The sequence below is a fragment of the Chrysemys picta genome, unplaced genomic scaffold (genome assembly GCF_011386835.1).
Source record: "Chrysemys picta bellii isolate R12L10 unplaced genomic scaffold, ASM1138683v2 scaf1013, whole genome shotgun sequence".
NCBI lineage: Eukaryota > Metazoa > Chordata > Testudines > Emydidae > Chrysemys > Chrysemys picta.
Genome location: NW_027053720.1, coordinates 255 through 23,556, shown reverse-complemented (window position 1 = coordinate 23,556; position 23,302 = coordinate 255). Strand labels below are relative to the sequence as shown.

The following is a 23,302-nucleotide window of genomic DNA, read 5'->3' as shown; positions in this document are numbered from 1 at the left end:
CTAAAACCCTTGTAACCAGCCATGGGAGGATCCCCCCCAGTGCAGGTATTGTGGTAGGTAGTCATAAGGCTGCCTCTTGAAGACCGCCTCAAGTCCTGGTGTAGGGGGTGTGCTGGGGTGGGTCCACAGCCCACAGTGCTGCGGAGAATTTGTGCAGCCCAAGGAAGCTGCCTGAACTTAGTCAGGCCCCCAAGGCTGTCTCCACTGCCAAAAAAGGTGTTTTTACAGCAGGATGGCAAATTCAAGTTAGCTATCTCACTGTAAAATCCTAGTGGAGACAACCCACTATTTTTTACCTCAAAGTAGCTAGCTCAGGTCAAAGCCATGTGGGGTGATTAAAGTGTTGATCTTGACAACCTTCAATGAGGCAAAAACGAAGTGTGCCTTGTCTCTATTAGAATTTTACAGCAAGCTATTTTGCAGTAGCCACACCCCATTTTGGGCAGTGGAGACATGGCCTAGTTGAATGTGTCAGGCTAGCCTTTTGTGAAACGCATTCTCCAGCTGGGCACTGGATGCATCAGGAGCCACGGGAGGATCAGAGTCTGAACATTCCTGTGTTATTTTCATCTTGCTTTAGAGAGAAGTGGTCCCATGTTCTAAAAGCAAATTTTAGAATTCCTAGACCTTCGCGTGGTGGTCAAAGTAGATTGAAATACAAGGGTGACGTCTGCCTGCCAAAGAAGAGGGGAAGCAATGAGGGGAGTAATGCTCACCAAAGACAGGCGGAGGAAGGGGAACTCTCCATCTGCTTTTAATGGGGAGCTGTGCAACTTCTGACCCCTTTTTAACCCTGCTCTTGTCTAACGTAGGATGGTGGTAGTTTGCTTTGGGGTGTGGCTCTGTATTTATAATAATACACTTTATTTACACACTGTATAGTGCTCAGAGGCATATAACTGGGCACATTTTTATTGAGAAGTGCTTTTAAAAGTAAGATAGGGTGTTTCATGAAACAAACTGCCTTTCATGCTATTCCTAGACCCTACTGATCTTAAGGGAATGATCTAACTCCACTGAACATAGTGTTGCCTTTACTGCCTCATTTTTATTAACTCCTAGTTTACACTCCAATTCTGTCAGACACTCACCATTGTCCCATTTCCTTCAGTGGCAGAGGAAGAAGTGGAGAGGGGTTCAGCAGAGCTTGAAGAAACAGTGAACGGAACTACAGTATCCTCAATTATCTTGCGCTCCTAAAGGAGAGGTGGGAGCAGGCAGGAGGAAGAGGAGAGATTAAAAACATGAAGCTTGCCAAAGGAACATTGGATAAGATCTTACTCCTGAGGGAATTCTGTGCCAAAAAATTAAAATTCTGCAAATTTCTGCATATTTTATTTGTCAAAATAATACAATATAAGCATGCCAGTTTCAATTATTTTGGTAATTTATTTCAAAATATCTGACAGCAAGTATGTCTGTAACAATGCAGACCAAAAAAAAATATTCTGGTAATTTTTTTGACCAATAGATTCCTTACTAGTATATTAATACAGAACTTTGAGTAATTCATTTAAATTAAAATATAGAATTGTATTTCCTGCACCTGTCAGAAGCAGTGCAAAGGCTTGGGAGTGTCAGGGGCAATGGAGGAGGTGAGGGAGAGGGAAGGACCCTGGAGTGAACCTGGAGGGTTGTTGTGGGGAGAAGTATGGAACAGGTTTTTTGTGGGAGGAGGGGCAGGATTTTTAGGGAGTTGGGGAGCCTCCCCCATGCAGACCCTGGCTGATCCCAAGCCTCTCCCATTCAGTCAGGCACATCTATCCCTGTCCCCGCAGTCCCCCTCCCCCATCCCCATGTGGACACGCACCCCCACTCCCATTCAGTCCCTGGCTAAATGCTGCCATCCCACTAGCTCCTGAGCCCATGCCCCCGTCTGTCCTCCTCCACTAGCATTCTGAACCCCAGTCTGTGACCCCCCATGTGCCCTACTCTGTCCTAACCTGGCTCCATGGGCTAGGTGCTGTGACGAACTCTATTCCTGGGGGAATTCTGTGCCACTGCATGCACACAGATTTTTTTCCCCCTCCACAGAAAATACATTCTGCCCCAGATGTGCTGCAGTTCCACCTTTTGCCCACCAGAGGCTGCTGTGGCATCAGAACAGCCTGCTGCATTCATGCTTTTAGCTGTTCTGGCACCACAGTGGTCTCTGGTGCGCAAAAGGTGGAACAGCAGCACTTCTGGGGCAGAATGTATTTTCTGCAGGAAAAAAAATAAAATTCTGTGGGACACAGGAATTCTTTGCATGCACAGTGGCACAGAATTCCCCAGGATTAAGATCTTCAAAAGCAAGAGTTTAAAGTTAGGCTTAAAAATCCATATTTAGATCACTAGGTAAGTGGCCTGATCTTCAAAGTTGCTGGATATGCAATACTAAGCTACTAGACTCAATATCAAATGCCAGGGTGTTTTAATTGATAGTTGTGTATTCCGTAAAAAGTTTTTCCTTTTCTCAGTTTTAAATTTGCTCCATGCCTCTAGTCATTTTCATTGCCTTTCTCTGAACACTATGTACTCGTGCTGTATCTTTTTTGAGATGGGTTAACCAGAACTGGACCCTGTATTCCAAGTGAGGATGTGTTACTATTTTATTAGGGTTACCATATTTAACAAATAAAAAAAAAAGAGGACCCTCCACGGGGCCCTGACCCCGCCCATTTCCCAACCCCAGCCCCGCCCCTTCCCCGCCCCAACTCCGCCCCCTCCTCTCTCCCAGCCACGCGAAAAGGGCTGCCCGAGCACTACTGGCTTCACGGTTTGCTGGACAGCCCCCAGACCCTGCGCCCCCGGCAGGCGCTTCCCCAGCGCAGCTGGAGCCCGGGAGGGGAAGCGCCCAGCCGGGGAAGCGCCCAGCCGGGGGCGCAGGGTCTGGAGGCTGCCCGGCAAACCGTGAAGCCGGTAGCGCTTGGGCTTCGGGCAGCCCCTATGCCTCCGGACCCTGCGCCCCCGGCCGGGCACTTCCCCTCCCGGGCTCCGGCGGCGCAGAGTCCGGAGGCATGGGGGCTGCCCAAAGCCCGTAGCGCTCGGCTCTTAAACAGAGCCGAAGAGTCAGGGGAGGAGCAGAGCAGCCGCGGGAGGGGAAGTGCCCGGCCGGCATTTTCCCGGACATGTTCAGCTTTTTGGCAATTCCCCCCGGACGGGGGTTTGATTGCCGAAAAGCCGGACATGTCCGGAAGAAAACGGACGTATGGTAACCCTAATTTTATATAATGGCATTTAATATTTTTCAGTATTATCTTCTATTCCATTCTTCAACTAGGACATAAATATTATTATAGAATTAGCTGAAGTTATTCCTTCCCATGTTCATTTCTTTGTTTGCCAACACTGAATTTCATCTGCCACTGTGCTGCCTATTTGCCTAGCTTTGCTAGGTCTCCAAAGTCCATCATAATTTTCTCTGGTGTACTTCGCCACCAGCCCCATTATATGATTATGAATGCCAGTGTATCATGGGTGGTAAACTGGGGAAGTCACGACTGCTGCTGCTGGCCAAGTACATGCTTGTGTTTATCGATATGCACATTCATATTCGGAATGCCTGTTTAATGTCACCTAAACCTATTTTTCTGCCTCCTCTTTCCTACATTCCTATGTCATTGCATCTGTAGAATAGACAAATTTCCTAAAATAACATTTAATTGTTTTCTAAGTAATGCACGGTGGCTAGACATTATGGTGATGGGTGCATGAGAAATGCAGAGAGAGTTCAGAAAGATGCGTTACCTCTCAGCAGGGTCAGAGTATGCCATTTACTACTCAAGCACTGATTATCCAATGTTAATCTGCCTAACTACAGTACATAAAAGTATGATTAGAAACATGCAATGAATGTGACAAGACAACTTAAGAGAGACAAACATTTTCCAAGCTAACTGCTCCACTGGAACAGGATGAAGGAATGACTTGAGCACAAGACAAAACAAGGGCATGGAAATTAAAAATCATTAAACTAACAGCGAACTTCTGACATTTCCATTGCCAAGATGTAAATTCTCTCACATAAAGGATCATCATAAATGGTTAGTCTCTAAAGGCAGGTCTACACTAACCCCCCAATTCGAACTAAGGTACGCAACTTCAGCTACGTGAATAACGTAGCTGAAGTTCGAAGTACTTTAGTTCGAACTTACCTCGGTCCAGACGCGGCAGGCAGGCTCCCCCGTCGACTTCGCGGTACTCCTCTCGCCGAGCTGGAGTACTGCAGTCGACGACGAGCACTTCCGGGTTCGACTTATCTCGTCCAGACAAGGCGTGATAAGTCGAACCCAGAAGTTCGATTTGCTTGCCGCCGAACTACCGGGTAGTGTAGACCTACCCTAAGTGACAGTCCCACTAGTAAAACATTTTAAAAATGCATAGCAGCAAGATACACCTGCACTGGAACTGCAAGATCACTTCTTAAACTTGCTTCTTTTGAATGTTATACCTCCTCATAGTATCTACGCTCCTCCTCTTCAACTTCTTTCTGTGCTTTTTCCCATTCTTCTTTCAGCTTGTCCTGCTCCTTCTGGTACCTCTCCTGTACAGAATTTAAGTACAATCTATTCAAGAGGAAACTTAATAGGGGATTCTCTTTATCTGTTTCAGTTCAATGGTTAAAAGACAGTATTTATGTTCTGCAATATCTGCTATGTATCAGGAAACAGGACCCACTAGAAACTGGCTCATCAGAAAACAGGCATGCAATGTAAAAACAAGAACATGAACAAACTTATCTTCCCTTCCCCTCCTCCTCCCCCTCCCACCCCCACAGGGGAGTTTTATATTGTTTAGTACTCTTAGCTTATTGTAAAGCACCAGGGACACTTAAAGTGCTATATCAAGTCTGACTAGTTAGGAGTTTTCAAATGCTAGATGCTGTTCAAAATGAAATTTATTTTCAGCATTTAAAAACAACCATAGCTTATGAAGAGCTGAAGAGTTCGGAAAAAAAGCTATCAAAACACTCCAATATATTTAAAACATAGATTTTGCATTAATCATTGGCTAAAATAGCTTCTGAATTTAACTGGCTTCGCAAATATTAGCTTTGGCACTAATCTAATAAAGATAAGCTGCTACTAGTACAATTTAATGAAAGATGAAAAACCATGTAGGCTCATAAGATAAATAGACAATGTATAAAGGTCTGAAGTGAATAAGATGATGATTAGCTGAGTAGTTGGTTTTCTTCCTGGATGGGATTATTTCTTGAGAATTGAATCTCCCCAGCCCTGCATGTGTTCTGAATCAAAAGAGAATATCTTAAAGAACTCTTTAAAATGCTGTGGTGTCATAACTGTTTTTTCTGTATTGGAACAGCCAAGTCACACTGTTTCCTCTGCACTTTGGTTGCAACCTCCTTCCTCCAAAATATTGTGCAAAACGAAGGTTAAAAATACCAAGAACACAAAACCCTGACCCATAAGAAATTCGTTTATTAGCAATTTGATAACCAGGCAATCTATGAGGTATAAAGAGACTAAGCTCAAGAATGAAATACTGGTCAAAAGCAATCCATTCTTAAATATGTAAACCTGCATTTTTATTACCCTCCATCCCAAGCTTCTCTCCTGGTGCCATCATCCTTGTTAGGAAAGAGAACAAACGAGACTTCCTTGGAGCCAGTCAATGTTGCTCTCTTGGCTCGCTGTTGAGTGACATGAGGAAGTTTCAACTTCTCTCTTTCCACATTGGAAAATAGTGCCACTATGGTTCGCTCAGCCAGGACAGGAAATTGCCCCCCCAGGTCTCTTACATTGCTTATTATACTACTAAGCTGTACAGAGAGAGTTTCCAGAAGCCACTTTATAATGGAGAAGTTTAGCTTGGTCTTCTTAAATTAGGACAACTGTAAACAAAAATCTACAAAATCTAACAAAGTAATTGTTTGTAAACAGTGTTCTCATATGCACAGTCTTCAAGAAAAACTATCAAAGCAATTAATCAACACATAGCTTATGTTTTGCGTGCTTTAAATATAGACCTACTGTATGGTATGTATTTGGTGGCTATTCCTGAATCCCTGAACTAATGTTCTGGTTAAAAACAAGATAAAAGTGGAAGTCCCACCTGATGCCAGAAAACAAAACAAAACAAAAACACCCAACAAAAAACAAACCACCTCTCTCTCTCCTTCCCCCAGGATTTGTGGAAAAGTTTTGGAGAGATTCAATGAGCAGGTAGTCAGGGGAACCAAGTTGAGTACCAAAGAGCAAGAGGTGTTCAGTGTCCACCTCCATCCCCATCCTTGCAAGATGTGTTTCTATTTTCTTTTACCATCTTACCACCCAAGTATGGTGGTTCATGGCACAGAGAACTTACGACTGGGTATAGAACAGGGTGGAATCAGTGAAAGCTGTATACATGTGTGTACAGGGATTTACTAGTTAGCCCATCTCTAACAGTAAGTATGATCTGGGCACAGAGCACATGTTGATTAGGAAAGGTCGATTTACAAGTTCACATATTGTACACAATCCTATTTGACAGAAACAAAACAGAACACTGAGAACTGAACCCATAAAAGAGTTAAGACAGTTGCCATTATAGATGTGGATAGCCATACATCAACTCACATTAAGCCAGATGCTGTTTCACAATGTTTTACTTTTGTATTTTAAAAAACAGCATGCCTCTGAAAACAAATCCTATACTGAACAATGGCATGTTTTTGAATTAAGCTAAAGAAAAACAAATAATGCAAATGTATTTTTATGGATAATATGTTTTCATGAAGTATATATTTATTAAATTCTATCATTTAAAACTATTAGGCATGATAAGGTATTTCATAAACCAAAACATCACTTTTGATTTATACCAATAAATTTAATTCCTCTCCTTTGAGAAATAAAATTAACTTATTCTTTCACATGCTTGACAAAACAGTAAGTTTTACAAGCATTTGCCACAAATTAAGAATTAAATTATTCATTTCTGTTCTTTTTGTAGATAAATTGGGTAGAAATATTTTTAAACAGTAAATTTAAATATTTTTTACATTTAACCAATTAAATTCTTTCATGTGTTCCGTATCTTCAAACAATTTTAGGTTTATTTGATAAATATAAAATATTCAGTTTTGAAACTAAAATTAAAACAGTCATGAAGTGAACTGTGTTGCTCAAGGTCTAACAAGAGTGACAATTCAACTGAAAAACAAGTAAGCAATAGCGGGAAGAAATTTAGTAGCACAAGTACCTGAAGCAAGCGTTCCTGTTCATGCTGCCATCTTTCCTGTCGCTTTCGTTCCTCTTCTGGATCCCAGGACCAGAAACTGAAACGCTTAGATAAATTGAATGAGGTTATTAGGATCTAATAATATACATCACAAGACAATCCTAAGTTGCACAATGTAGTCACTTAAGCTATTCTACCAATTAAGTGAAAATGTTAAGCTACAAGTGGAATTCAGATTTATAATTGCTTCAATTTACAGTACTTCTCATGGTTAGCTAACAGTATTCCTAGCTACACCATCAACTGGAAATGGTTTTATTTTTTCAATATATACAAGTCACAGAAAAATCATTTGATTTGCAAGTAAGAACTAGGAAAACATCAGGTAGAACAGGAGAAAAGAAGAAACTGAAAAGAAATTCCAAGGGGCATTGATCTACATATACAAATATACCAATTTAGTAAAGAAAAATAACCAAATGCTTATTTTTGAAAATAATCCTCTGATGCCACAACTATCAAAATAAATTATCACAGCAGAACAATGTTCACACATTTCAGATCTTGGACACAACATCCAATCTCAAGTCTTGGCTTAAGATATTATTTATACTGCAATAACATCCACGGGCCCCAGTCAGATAAGGGACCCATTATGTGATGTGCTAAATTTTTTTCTTCAGAAGCTGAGGCCTTATGATGTAAAATATCTAATTACTCTACATTATGAGTCCTATGCATTCTCAAATGAGATAAATATCTATTTTCAGATGACGAGCAGTACATGGAATACAGGATGTGCTGTGTTCAAATACATATGGGTTTCCTTGAGGGGTAATGGATTTTGATCTGTTGATCATTTCTTGTATGTAATAATTTCTTTGCAAGTAATCAGAAGGAACAAACAGTCACAGAACCCTAGAGCTAATGGAACTATTCATTCTCAGAGTTAAGCATGTATGTAGGATCCAGGCCAAAGTGAATCCACACAGCATAATACTGCATTTCTCGTAGTTAAGGGGAAAATTCTACTCTCAGTTTAGACCTGTGCAACTCCACTGATGCTAATGGGACTGCACAGGTGTAACTGAGGACAGAACTTAGCCCCATATTTGTTTAAAAGTGTATGAAGTGTTTTGGATCATATTTCTTTTGTTTCAGTTAAAAAAGCTGAGTTTTCTCCTTCCTGTTTGAGTTTATTTTGAAAGGGTTTTTGAAAGAATCACTGATTTAGTTGTACCATCATGCAAATCTTTACACTAAACACACTAATGTTTTGCTATTAAGAACAGTGCAAAGAAGTTACTTACATTTGACTTGTCACTATTATCAGAATCCGCTGCAAAAGGAGACAAACAAAAATTAATTCCCCAAAATATTAAGATTGTCAAATATGCTTTATCTTAACTTGAAATAAAAAACCTAGTCACAGCTGTATAAAGAGGAAACTATCAATTCAACGTTATAACAATACCTGCCCCACAACTAGTAGCAATGAAAAATTACGACACAACAGATCAGAGAAATAGATTGTACCCTCCACCACCAAAACTACTTTTGATCTGGCTACAAAGAGCATAACATCAACAGTAGGTTCTAAGCTACCACTAGCTACTGACAACTACTTTTGGTCAGAGTCATTAGCATTGTCTGAAAAGAGTGTTATCAAATTTAACTTAACTTTCCCTTCACTATTCAATGTGGGGAAAGAAAAAAAGCATAGCAAGGGTAGGACATGTCAAGGGAAAACACTATTCAAGTGTCACAGTTACCAAGAGAACCACTGCTATTTTCTATTAAGTGCCTTTGCACTAAACTGCTTAAAAACAGATGTAAAGTAAAAATAAATTTAAAGGAAAATTATTATTTTGGTGTCTGAAACCAAAGCATTACATCTGCGTGTAATCCAACAGCTCTTTGCCAACTGTGCAACAGGAATAGGCACTTTCTATGAAAGCAGACAGTGGAAATAAGTACCAGTGATCATCAGCTTTTGCCCCAGCACACATTTTAAGACACCTACTACTCAGTGCAGCGGGAAAGATGCAGCTACTCCCAGCGCATCATTTACCTGACTGTGAGAAAAATTGTGAGCGTCGCCAGGAGTTCCGAACCTTAAGCGGAACACTGGCACAGCTGGGTGACTCTAGAGTGGATGGCAGAATAGAAACAAAACAAGAAATATGACACTGTGAAAACAAAACTGATTACCAGATAGAAGTGAACTCAGTGACCAAATGGATTTTTAAATTAATTCATTAATCGCTTTAAAGGGAGATTGATCAAAGCTAGTTTGAGTTCCATTTTCCATGGTGATAAATTAAGAGGGTTTTTAGTTGAAATGCTATTAGTATTTAAAAGCTGTTGGTGTGGTATACTTCATCTAAATGTCCTCTAACACACTGGTGCATAATTAAAGACATTTTTCTCCCAGTCAGAATCCTACATTTTTTAATCTCAAACTCATCATGAGCTTTTACATATATCACACATGTTAAAGTTATTTTGTATTTTTTGACTTTCTCAGCAACATCTATTCTATGGGGGCTCTAGAGCACATGAAGAATTTCAACATTACTAAAAAATTAAATATCTACATTCTATAATTCAATGTATGGCTGCTCTCTTGTTTAGTTTAAGTAACACTTAAGTTGTATTATGGGTGAAAAATCTCCCAACTTATTACAAGTTCAATTTCTACTTCCACTCAGGGTTGTTTTGTTTTCCGCAACTGCCATCTAAAGCAATTTCAATCCTGAAAACAGCAAGAAGGGGGAGAAATCTTTGCACTGCTTATACACACCGTCGAAGCCCATTTAACCAGAGGTTTCAGGGGACACTAGAAGGTCAGGTAATTCTTGGGGTTGCTCTATGATTTCTGCATGGTATGTGTATTATTTTGCACACTATTAAAATCTGCATATCATGAGGATCAAAAGGAAATTTTCATGATTTACATCAACTTCATCAAATATTTGTGAGGTAACTTGAAGTGTGTGCCAGATCTATGCATTGTTATCATTCACTTTAACAAGAGCCACACATGAGCAGATGAGGACAGAACTTAGCTCCAAACCTTTTTTTCATCAAAGCGATTACTAATCTATTTTCATCTTAGAACAGTAGTACTAGTAAAATATAATACCCTTAAATATAATAGACCCTTTAACTCAATGTCAGATATATAATAGTGCCATCCTGGTCTTCCTGACTCGTGCCATACATCTGCTGTTGTATTTAAGGAAGGTAGTGATAATAGTGTAATTATCACCACAGAAGTACACTAACAATACTAGTACAGAAGCAATTGTTTTGGTGAAAAATAATTATTTACTTTTTAAAAGTCTGCTTACTTACCTTGTATAGTAACTGGAGTTTCGAGATATGTGGTCCCCACGTGTATTTCATTCAATGAGCGCACTTGCTCCATGAACCTGAGATTGGAAGATTTTTCATAAGCAGCGTCTGCTGGTCTGTGCCGGTGCGCATCTCCTCCTTGTACTCTGAGCAGAGGGCATAAGGGGCGATGTGGACTGATCAGCTTTCTAGTTCCTTCTACTGTGAAGCACCTTAGGATAAGGATTTGAAGCACAGGGGAAGGAGGGCAGGTAGTGGAACATATGTAGGGACCACATATCTTGAAGAACTCCAGTTACTGTACCAGGTAAGTAACTGGACTTTCTTCAAGTGATGGTCCCTGTGTATATTGCACTCGAGGTGATTCACAAGAAGTGTTTGTTGAGAAAGCAGATGTGAGGAACCCTGCTGTACCACAGATTGGATGACCACTCTGCTGAAGGATGTGTCTACAGGAGACGCTTGTGCCAGGGCATAATGTTTCACAAAGGTATGCACAGAACCCCATGTTGCCACTTTACAGGTTTCCAGAAGGGGGACATCATGAAGCGAAACTACAGATGGTGCCTGGGCTCTGATTGAGTGGGCTTTCACACCTTGTGAGGGGTCACTGTCAAGTCACAGCAAAGCAGAATTCATCCTGAAATCCATCTTTGCTTCCTCTCTCATACATTCAGTAAAAAGAGAGAGAGAGTTAATGAGATTCCCTGAAGGATTTTGTCCTCTGCAGGTAGAATGCCAAGGCTGGATTGACATCCAGAGTGTAGCTTCTCTGGCAGCATGGTACTTTGGTTTGAAGACAGGTAGGTGGATGACCCACTTCAGATGGAATTCCAAGATTTCTGGAATGAAGTTAGGATGTAAACTCAAGGAAAATCTTACCCTGGTGGAAGACCATACATAGAGAGAATCCACCAGAAGGGTGCCCAGCTTACCTACTCTTCTGACTGCAACTAGAAACACAACCTTCATAGACAGATGAGCACGGAGCATGAGGCTAAAGGTTTGAATGGAGAATTTGTTAATGCTGACAGGAGTAAATTGGAGGTCCCATTGGGGTAGTACTGGAGGAAAGATTCTAACAATTCCCTTCAGAAACCTTACTGTAGCAGTATGGGCAAAGACTGAATGGTTGTCCACCAGAAGATGAAAGGTGCTAATGATTGCCAGGTGCACTTGCAAGGAGCTGAGAGGCAGCCCTGACATTTTTAGAAAGAGGAAGTAGTCCAGAATAGCCATGTCCTTGGAACCCTAGGGATATCCAATGATGCTGGCACTATATCGAGGATCTTTTCCATTTTGCTGTATAGCACTTTCATGTGTGTCTTTTCTGCTATTGCTAAGGATGGATTGAACAGCTTTCAAGCACGACCTCCCTAAATTTGTCATTTATCCAAATACCAACCTGTTAAATGGAGAGATGAAGGGTTGGGATGAAGGATTTTGCCCTTGCCGGCAGCTCAATAGATCCAAAAAGAATTGGATACAGATGCACAGTGAGAGGCCACCTGGACAAAACTGGTGAATTAGAACTGCCTCGGCCACCCAGGAGCAACTAGGACCATTGACATTTTGTCTCGTTTGATCTCCCTCAGGATTCGAGGTAAGAGAGGGATGGGCAGGAATACATACATCAGCAGTTCTGACCATCGTAACAGAAATGCATACCCTCTGGCATTGTGGCTCTTGGCTGCTCAGGAGCAGAAGCCCGGGCATTTCTTGGTCTCTTGAGATGCAAAGAGATCCCACAGTGAGAATCTCCACTGTTGAAAGATGCACCATATCACCAAGTCGTGTGGCTCCCACTTGTGGTCTGTGGAAAAATGTCTGCTGAGGCTTCCTAACAGTGTTCTGCACTCCTGGATGGTGCATATTGAGAAGATTAGTCCTCGAGGGAATGTAACGATTCATCTGTTTTCTCACTGAATAGATTATTTCCCTTGAAAGGCAAATCATTCATGGTGGGTTGAACTTCTGTGGGAGCTCTGGGAGGACTGGAACTGGGAACCCCATCTCATAACCAAAGATGTTGCCATCTAGAGGGAAGTATCTTCTGCTCACTAGCGGGAAGTATCTTCTGCTCACTTAGTACAAAAATATTTCTTCTCCATTCTTTTTGGAGTAGGAGTGCCAAGTGTCTGGAGAATCGTAGACTATCTTGGGAGGTTCTAAGATGGTCTTATTGATTGGCAGTGCCACTTGATTAGGACCCGCACTGTGGAGGATATCTAATAATTTGTGAGGAATTTCTTGTACTTCCTCCAGGGGGCATCTAGAGCATATCTGCAATTCTCCTCAGGAGGGGATCTTGGAATTGTCTATAGTCACCCAGTGGTGATGTGACCACCTCATCTGGTGAGGACAATGATAATCCAGCAGGGACAACTGGCTCCACCTGGTTGATCCTCTTCCTCAGAGTGCTCCTGAGTGGGCTGAGGTTCTTTTTCATGCGGGGATGCCTGTCTCAACTCCCATTCTGTCCATCTGTATTCCGGATGGCTCATACATAGATCCAAAGGACCCCAAGTCCAATGTGAGGGATCATAAAGGTAAAACGGTGGTCCCCACAGAGAAGGGTGCCATTGTCCTTGGGCCACATAGTCTCTTCTGTGAGAGTGGGAAGGTGCCCATAAGATTTTTGAGCCTCTATCAGGGCTGACTTCTCTTGTCTTGATAAGGCTGATGAAACTCTCCCACTGATCCCAGATTCATCCGAGTAGTACAAGGCCCCTGTGTCGATGGGTGGTGCCATTAGTCTTGGTGATCTTACTATGACTCGGCTGGTTGATGGTGTCACAGAACCGATACTGTGCTCCCTAACACACCAGTACTGGGGCATGGAGTCTCACCTGACATTGAGGATGTTGGAGAGGAGCTCTTCCCAAATGAGCATTTAAAGGGGGATTTCTCACATTTCTTTTGAGAGTGTTTGCTCACCCTCCTCAGGTCTGCCTTGTTTGTTAGAGCCCTCAGCTCTGCTCCCAGCAGTCACAGAGCCCAGAGCAACCATGTTCAAAGAGGAACTTTTTGGTGCCTTTGCTCAATGTACAGCGTGGGGTCAGAAAAGCCTGGTCAGATTGAACAATCCACCAGGAATTTTCTAATCTTGAATTCATGGGATTGATGCGTTGTTCAAGGGAATAACCAGCACACATTGCTCTTGGAGGGGATATGAGCTTCACTGAGGCAATATACACAAATATCGTGATCATCACTGGCTGGGAAGGCCCACGGGCAGACCACAGAGATTCTGAATCCTGGGCAGGGCTTGGGCATGATAGCCACCCTAGAAGGGGGTCAGGGCCCCCCCGGCTCTACTAAAACTACATTTGCTATTGAATGAACTATATAAGACAGGTAAAACTATATACAATTATCTACAATTAGTAAAAAACAAATGCTAGCTAAAGCTGCGGATGCTGAAGAAGTGCAGTCTCAGACCACGAGCAGTAGAAAAAAACTGGAAAAGTAGCTGGTCTAAACTGCCCCTTATGCCTTGAGAGCATGAGGAGGAGAAAGGCATGGGGCAGGGACCAATGGACACTGCCAGTGAAAAATATTCCAGTCTCATACACATGGAACACATGTGCACCTTGAGTAAAATATGCTAGAGATCATTACTTGAAGAACTGTAGGTCAAAGGAAAGCTATTTTTCTTTTGACCCTTCTAATGAATGTTTAAATACCATCCAGTTAAATTCTACCGAATACTCCTGTTTTCTTTTGCTTACCTTGTTGATCAGAGTTCTGCAGAATAACTTGGCTGGTCTCAGGTACTTTCTTCAAAGATGGAAATAATATACTCCCTTCTTGTTCTGGAGCCTTTGACTTCACTACCTATACAATTATTTAAGAACAGACATGAACATCCAGAAAGCACCATGTCTGACTGAATAAAATGCTAGCATACAGAATTAACAAGGTCCTAATTCCGCTATATGAAGTTTTTTTACATATTTTCTGAATCAAGATTATGATGCTAAACTTTTACTTACATCACTTTGATGTAATTTTTAAATTCTGGATTTTTTTTATTGTTTACTGCCCCCCTATGTGATATTAGCACTTCCCTAGATACCAAGGTTGCTACTAGTCCAAAGATATGCAGTGATATACATTTCCTCACAGCAGAGTCTTGTCAGACACAATCACTGTCTCAACCACATGCACTCACTGAACATTTCAAGAAGGCTTTAAGGGCAAACTTCTTTCTTTTACATTCTTCAGATATTCTACTTTCCCTACACACAAAAACACAAGATCTTCAGGTCTTATTCTCTGGTCTGCTCCAGCCACTTTACTGCTCGGGGCAGGTGTTGCAGAATCAGGGAGCTGCAACTGAATTGAGTCGTGAGTCTGCAAACACTATAGGGTGCACTGTTCAAAATCATAATTAGTCCCATTAACTTTAACTGGCCCGCTTGCAACAGAAAATACCATGTTTGCAGAATTTGCAAGCTTGGACCTTTGGTTCAGTGCATATAGGAATACCATAGTTTAGTTCTTCCATGTGGAAGAAAGAGGAAAATTTTGTACTAAAACAATGATTCAAGATTGTTCACGAACAGGCTGCTTTGATTAAATTCCTAGTTTAGTATTACATAAGGTAAAGTAAAACCTAGCTCATTAACACTGAAATCATTTGCATGGCAGGTCCTTTTCTCTCCCCCTCCCATGCTCTTCTGTATTACACTACCTTCTCTGTAACTAGGACCTCTGCTTCCTTCTGTTGTTGTGTCTCAGGTTTCTTCAGATCTTTATCTTTTGAAGCTGCTTCTTCAGAATAGGTGCTAGGAGGGAACTCCACGCTGGGCACAGCAGGGCGTGCACAAGTAACAGTTGTCTTGAATTGTTTCTGTTCTGCAGCTAATCCACACAACACAAGAATCAAAATATGGTTTTTAGCATGACATAAAAAAATTAGAAAAATCCCAGCTATGTAAGAATTGCAAATTTTAAGAATGCTTTTTTGGGGGGGGAAGGGGAAAGAGAGGGATAAAATAAAATCAGAGTGACTGTGGAATGGGGTTGGAAACTTGATGATCTGTGCTGAAAAGATCCCTCAGAGTAAGCAGAACTTATTCTCTCAAAGAAACAGACATTAGGTTTGTACTCAAATGAGGATATTGCAGCTCAAACTGTCTCATTATCAATAGTGGATAGCATCTCAGATTTACCTATTTTTTTTCCACTAAAACAAGAAAGTGCACTGTCTTTGCTTTCCTAGGGCCTGGCTGAGACAGAGAGATGGATGACTGAGTCTCAGTTCACATAAAACAGAGATGATGCTGGCTGTTTCGGGAAAGGAGCTATACAGACTGGCAGGGGGAGGCTTGTACATCCTTCAGAAAGGTATAGTAGAACCACAGAGTTACGAACACTTTGGGAATGGAGGTTGTTCATAACTCTGAAATGTTTGTAACTCTGAACAAAACGTTATGGTTGTTGTTTCAAAGTTTACATCTGAACATTGGCTTAATACAGCTCTGAAACTTTACTATGCAGAAGCAAAATGGTGCTTTTAACCATCTTAATTTAAATGAAAGTTTCCTTACCTTGTCAAATCTTTTTTTTTTTTTTTTTAACTTCCCCTTTTTTTAAAAGTAGTTTATGTTTAACACAGTACTGTATTTCCCTTTTTTGTCTCTGCTGCTGGCTGATTGCATACTTCCAGTTCCAAATGAGGTGTGCGGTTGGCTGATCTGTTCATAACTCTGAGATTCTACTGTACACAATTTAGGGGATACCTCTGGATCCCCAGTTACTCCTGAAGTCCAAAGGGATTTAAGGGAGGGGCAAAAGTACTCTTTTCACCTACACTTAGTATGACCATTTCTCTTAGATATTGATCTTGGCACAGTTACCTTCAGCCTTTGTTACCTCCAGATTAGATCATTAATAAAATGAACTTCACTGAGCTACCATTGGAGACAACTTGGAAACTTCAACTGGTGCAGAATTTGGCCTTCCAATTGTTCAATCACTGGTATGTTACACTAATGCACTGCATTGGCTGCCAGGTGCAATTCAAGATGTTGATATTAACCTTGACTGGGATTTATCTACCTGAAAGTCTGGGCTCTCTTTTTCCCCTCCCTGTGCACCACCAAAGCAGCTGAGATCAGCTTATGAGTCCTCGTTAATAGTCCCTGTATTTGAACAGCTAGGAGCTGGAGGCAGAGGGTTTTCAATGGAAGGCAGAATGTGCTTCTTTTATTGAGATGATGGAGCTCAAATTGGTTAACCTTCAGGATGTGCTGAAAAGCTCCAATGGTTAGTCATGCTTTTACCTGAAGGATGGGAGGGGTATATTTATACTCTTATTACAGGCAAGTATGTCATTTACTGAAATATCTACCTCATATTGTTTGTATGTACCTGCACCAAGATAAATGGTGATCGGCACATTTTAGAAATTGAAAAATAAGTTAACATGATCTTATTATGAATAAGCAGTAAACAAAAGATATGTTGGAATGTAAATTGCTTTTTAGCAACATTGCTATTAGGGAAAAATAGCATCATAACTTTACAACTAGTTGAGAAAGTCAATTTTATAACAGTCTGACCAGGAACCATATGAAAAGCGTTAAAATAGAACTACAAGGGTGAGTGCAATGTTGTTGATGCCATACATATATATTTATGAACCCTTAGAAAGATTGGCTTGAATTGCCTCTTGATATATTTCCCTCCCTTCCTTCAATGTATAGCCTAACCTCCTGTGGGGTGTAATACTTTGGTCTCAGTTCAGTTGTTGAATTTAGTGTGCAAGTGGTGTTGGTGGCTTGTGAGACTAGATGATATAGTAGTCCCTTCTGGCCTTAGACTCTATGTATTGAAAAAAATATCATTTCTTGAACCGAAACCATTATTGCATTATCACTAGTTTCTACTTTTAGTACGTTCTGGGCATGCTGCACTTTAATCTAGAGTTATTCATATAAAGACATGTAAGTTACAAAATGGACATAATAGTCATCAGATAGATTTGAAAACAATGTATCGTAATTATACCATTTCAGGACAAATACAAGCTCAGCATTTTCTCCTGAAACCTCTAGATGTCACTGTGAATGCACTCTTCTTGAGCATTTAGCAGGGAGGAAGAGAAAAATCCACAACACAATGGATTTGTAGGGGAATATCACCAGGCTAAAGCAGTTTTGCAGCAACAAACCTGGTGAAGCAAACCCCGAATTCATCATTTCTGGCCTTCCAGAATCAGTTTCATCTTTTTGGTTGGCTGGTTTAGCTTCTTCAGTGAAGGAGGCCTGCAGAGAACAATGTAATTGAAATAAAATGGCTAGAGCAAAAATACAGTTTCAGTCATTTCCATTTTGTAGTTTTGGCTTCCTCTTTGTAATGTTGAAAAGCAAGTTTATGAACAGCATGGACTATTTTTGAGTTACAGTACTTAGCCTTAATTTCCTCTGCTAACCACATATCTTCTAAATGCTCACTATCATCCACTTAGGGTGACCAGACGTCCCGATAAAATCTGGATCGTCCCGATTTTGAGCTGTTTGTCCTGCGTCCCGACCGATCTCTGGTCGGGAAGCAATTTTTGTCCCAATATTTTGCGCCAGCTTTTTAATTTATTTATTTTTGCTCCCGGCTGGCAACACTCGGCTTTTGTTGTTGTTGTTGTTGTTGTTCTCAGCCGGCCAGCAGCACTCAGCTTTTTTTTTTTTTTTTTTTTTGCCCCGCCCCCCCGATGTCCTGATATTTTCTTCATCTCATCTGGTCACCCCCTACATCCACTACTGTTGATAATGGCCTTGGAGCAATCTGTAAAAAACAAAAAATGGAAAATATCTAGAGTTGAGTTAGTTGGAGTGGAATATACATTCGACTCTATGGAATAACCTGTAGCTCATCTGATGAATTTATTAATGAATCTGCAAAACTCTCTGGGTATAAACATTGGCAAAACAAATGAAGTATTTCCCTTATCCTACTGCTGCACAAATACTGTATTTGTCTAAATGAAACTTCCCATGGCTATCATCAAAAAGCGTGAAGCACTTGGCACATTATTAAGAGAGGATTGACAAATATGATAAGACCATATCAAGCCATTAATCCTAATTACTGCAAACGACAACTTCCTAAACTAGGGCAAATCTCATTGCAGGAACAAACCCAAACTGTCAAAAGAACAACAGCGACACAGCTACATTATTTAACATGCTTCTACTTCATATATAAATATATTTAATTTCCCCACTACATGGGGCAAGAAAAAACGGCAATATATTGATTATACATCTGTGCAATATTTCTAGTATGTAATAAACAATAAATAGAGACATTCAGTAGAACAAAAAGATAAGATGCTCTTTTTAAAAATGTACTTGACAAGATTATTTGTCTAATATGGACCCAGATTTTTTCCCATTCCCAATCAAAATCCACAAGAGGAAACCTCATGAGATTCCCTCTCAACGATCCCTCTACATTGTGATCTTATGGGGCAGGGTTTGCATCCCTCCTCCCACACAAAAGCTGTGCCTAGTTGGCAGATCCCAGAGGATCCCTATGAGTCCACGGCCACTGACCCCTGCATCAGCAGAGTGAAAGCTTTAGATCCACTACAGAGGCCTCTCCCACTTGAGCTAATGGAATATCTGGCAGTAGTAGACTGTTATCTTCTATGTGGACCAATCACCCAGAGAAGGATGAGGACACATTTTGCCGGTGGGTTTCACAGCTATTTGCAGACAGCTGAGTAATGCTGGGACTCAGGAATCATGGGTCTATTTCAGGTTGTGTAGGGAAGACTGCTCTATCCTTTACACACTTTTTGCCACTGTGCCCCAGTCTGCACTTCCTCCAGCCTTCCCAGTTCCCCCAGCGCTCCTGTCTCCAGCATGTCTCTGTTCACTCTTCACATAATCGCTCTCCCCAAGCCTGTCCCTGGATTCTTTGCATTTGAGGCAGGAAACTTTCTCCTCCTCCACCCTGCCTGTGTGCTGGGGGCACTGGGAGCAAAGGAAAGTCTCCTTTGTTCTTAGTTCTGGCTCCTAGCATCATAGCAGCAAGGAAGAGCAATTGAAGGAAAAGTCCATCGTCAGCCCAATGCTAAAGCATGCTCAGTCAACTCTGTGGGAGTGGAGCGTGCTCAGTGGAGAAAGTATTTGGAGAATTTTACTGCCAGCCTCTAACAAACCTCTATGAGCATATGGAAACAGCGATTTTCAGCAGTTTATAATTTGGCAAATTTGGATGGATTTTCATGGGGAAAGCAACAGGCCACCTCTAATCCGAGTGCTCCAAACATGAGGTTCACAGTGAAACTCTCATTAAAATTGTTTTGCTAATATTAAAAGAATATATTTCCCCCCTAGCCTCACTCTTGGAAACTGCTGAACTGCTTTAACTGAAGCTTTGCAAAATAATTTCAGCCTGAAGCAGGCACCCAGCACGGAAAATTTCAATGTGAACGGTTAAACTTGGCAAAGTTATAAACAGCTGAAAACAGGGTCTTATTATGGAAAGTGTTAGACAACCATAACTATAAGAGTCATTGCCAGTTCCACCTATAATATTTGCATTCAAGAAAGAAACAGATTGAATTGGTGACAGAGAAGATTTCTTCATTCTGAGCAATGGTATTGACAAAGACACTATTTATTGCAACTCTTTAAAAATGGAGAAAAGAACTATGTGGTGCAGAGAAACTAACTTGTAATGGTGTTCGGCTGATGTCATCTGTTCATGCTTGTGAGACTTAATTCTCTTCAGATGCTGAACAATGAAATATCTGCAACATCAAGCTAAATAATACTGCAAATTGAAAAGTGTTTTAGAAAAAAAGAATATACATACTACTAGTCGAGTTCACTGGAAAGAAACCCTGTATTTCTGACACTCTGTATGATGCTAAATAATAAGGTATTTCACTATTATGTTACTGTATTTTGTTCACATGGACATTGCATCTTGTATTAGAAATTCTTGAATTATTAATACAACTAATGTCCCTCCCTTTATGCTGTATATTATGCCACATTTCAGACATATGACAAACATATTTTCATCATAAGCCATTCCATATTGTCACTATGTATGAAACTGAAGCAATCTTAAAATACGCCAATATATTCCACTGTATCTAAAGAAATATTCTATACGGTGTATTTTGACCTGCATGTGAAAATGTATAATTAGCTCTCAAGTAAGATATGGTTTTCATTTATCTTGCAATGGGTACCATCTAGGCAATGTTCTCTGCACCACTTACGCTCAACTTTAGTCAAGTGTGGGTGGGCAAAATTGCCATGCAGGATGGCCTCAAAGTAGGCCCTGAATAGGTCAGCACAGAAAGGAGTCACTGTAGATGCACAGGAAGAGAGGCCACTGGGCAAGTATTTATTCCAAGCCAGTGACAAAAAAACCCTCCCAGAGGAGGCATAGAGGGGCTGACTCTACCAGCCTCTGTAGCTGGCCCATGCTGTATCTCTAGATACCTGTGCACTGGAATGATGATTCTGTCCCAGCACAGTTCTCAGAGGCTGGTGAATTTCATTCAGCAAGTTATGGTGTTTTTACACTATGTTTGTGTGTACATATAGTTAAACAGTAGTTAAAACAGTACAGTAATTAAAGTTAGTCACCCTTGCGTTAAAAAGTTGTGGGTGAGGCTGAAAAGCTATTTTATATTTTAGTTTAATTTGCAGTTGTGAACGAGCCAGTCATAGTATGAGTTAGCCAACTCCTCAGTCCTGCTTAACCAAGTCATACATTTCACGAAGAGAATTGAGCAACTGGTTAATAAATATCCATTTATGACTAAAATAAACTAATTCCTTTTCTCTTTGTGACAGACAGGACTACTATCTGGCTAACAAGGATTTCAACCCATGTATGCTTTTATCTGTGATCAGCAACAACTAACCATATCACCTACCCCCATGGCAGAAACATTTGTTTGTAAGAGAGTAAAAAACATACGAACCCACAGAGCTTACATAACCAAATCTAGGAAAGAATCTTATTGAGTTGACTAAGCTACTGGGAGAATCCAAAACCAAAAAAAAGTTACAGTACAGTTTTATTTATTCCTAATATAAATTAACTCAAATTACATATTAACTTGCTTCTGCTAGTGCACAATGGCAATTAAAATACTAATATTGCAAATTCAATGAAATGCAGCAAAACAAGCTGGCTGGAGCCAACAAGAATGCAGAGATATTCAAAAGGAATATCCAGGAGTATTAAAAAGCAATGGGTTTTACTGAAAATTGCACTCTGTAAAAGAATGAGTTAGCCGCAGAGGATCTCAATAGCAAAAAAGCTAGTATCAGCTCAAATGCTTTTATCCTACTATGACTGCAGTTTTAAACATAGAATTCCATTTGGAACATAATTATAACAGCTTTGTCAAACCTTAAAACACATCGTTAAAATACATACATTGTAGTATTTCAATCAAAACAAAGCTTTCATAGTACTAATGAAATTGAGCAGGAAACAATGACATGAGCAGGGTCTAACGTAGGTAGGTGCCTTGCATGCCATGACAGTTCAGCACCATTGCCATAGCACTGCTGCGACATCCCTGCTTTTCTAAATCCTGAGCTTCTTTTGCTCGCAGCCACCAAGTGTTGTAATCAAGTCATATTACAACCCAGGGTCAGTCATTGGATGGGAAACCACCAACAAAAGCCAAACACAGGCATTTCTTCTTCCAAATCACACAGAGTAATCTTAGGGGACACCATCAGCTGGAGAGATGTGATCTGAATAACAGCTGTCAGTTCTGCAGAGTTGTGCAAATTCTGCATGTGCTTTTCATGATGAGTCACAAAGAGGATTTCTGGTCCCATCCTATCTCCACATATGTACAAGTCAGAATTCAACTCTATCTCCAGCAGTTAGTCTAATAATCCACTATCTCTCCTTAATCTGAGCTCAACAATTTCATTTTTCTAACGAGAGAATGAGTGTTACTTGGATGGAAAAACTGTTTACTTTGTGCCACACAAACGGAGGGGAAACTAACAGAATACCTTTGGGAGTGGCAGTACATTTTTTTTTAGTTTGCTGTTTAGATCTGGAATTTTTTTTCTAGCTCTTTACGTCACAACCTCAAATAGAGCAACATGCAAGTTAACTATTCTTAGATAGCCATAGAAGAGGGCAGTTTAAAGACAATGATGTCACTTACAGACAGATTAAATTCATATGGATTTTAATGAAATGGGATTAATTTTAAAATTAAAAATTTATGGTATTTTTGGGCCTTCAGTAATTTTTAATTTTAAGAACTAAAGATACAATTCTCACTATGTGCGAGGATTTACGTGCACAACTACCATTAATAATGGAGAGGAACCTTGAACTATTAACGGCTAAAGCCTGGGACTTGGAGTCAGGAGATCCTGGTTCTATTCCTGGCATTGCCACTGACACACCATGTGATCTTGGGCTAGTTAATCTTTGGGCCTCTGCTTCAGTTTCTCCAGCTATAAATTAGAGCTATGCCATAAATACTATTCCTCACAGGCATGTTTTGAGGCTTACTTTATTCATGTTTATAGAGCATTTTAAGATCTTCAGCTGGATAACAGGCTAGTAAAGATATCAGCTAGCTGCATAACTAGACTACAGAATTACTAGCACTTTCAATACTAATTGGAGAAAGATGTGTTCAGATTTAAGGAATAGAGATCTGCCTAACAATTTCACATATATACCAGACACAAGCATACATGCCTAGAAATATTTCTCTCTACTATACTTCTGGTGCGGGAGACCCATTCCTTTCCAA

General features: G+C 40.6%; 1 protein-coding gene across 2 annotated transcripts; it reads right to left on the bottom strand.

Annotated features, from left to right (window-relative positions):
- Positions 1–584: 584 nt before the first annotated feature.
- Positions 585–21,857, bottom strand: LOC135979578 (LIM and calponin homology domains-containing protein 1-like). Of its 2 annotated transcripts, none has more exons than XM_065579910.1 (9): positions 20,213–21,857; positions 17,705–17,798; positions 15,221–15,390; positions 14,256–14,361; positions 8,478–8,506; positions 7,189–7,272; positions 4,433–4,525; positions 1,092–1,196; positions 585–674 (listed from the first exon to the last, which is right to left on the bottom strand). In XM_065579910.1, the coding sequence occupies exons 2-9, from the start codon at positions 17,730–17,732 to the stop codon at positions 600–602; spliced, it is 690 nt and encodes a 229-aa protein (XP_065435982.1). In that variant the 5' UTR covers positions 17,733–17,798; positions 20,213–21,857; the 3' UTR covers positions 585–599. The 2 variants fall into 2 exon arrangements, with proteins under 2 accessions (XP_065435982.1, XP_065435983.1); XM_065579911.1 differs by having other exon boundaries at positions 626–670; positions 20,213–21,851.
- Positions 21,858–23,302: the final 1,445 nt, after the last annotated feature.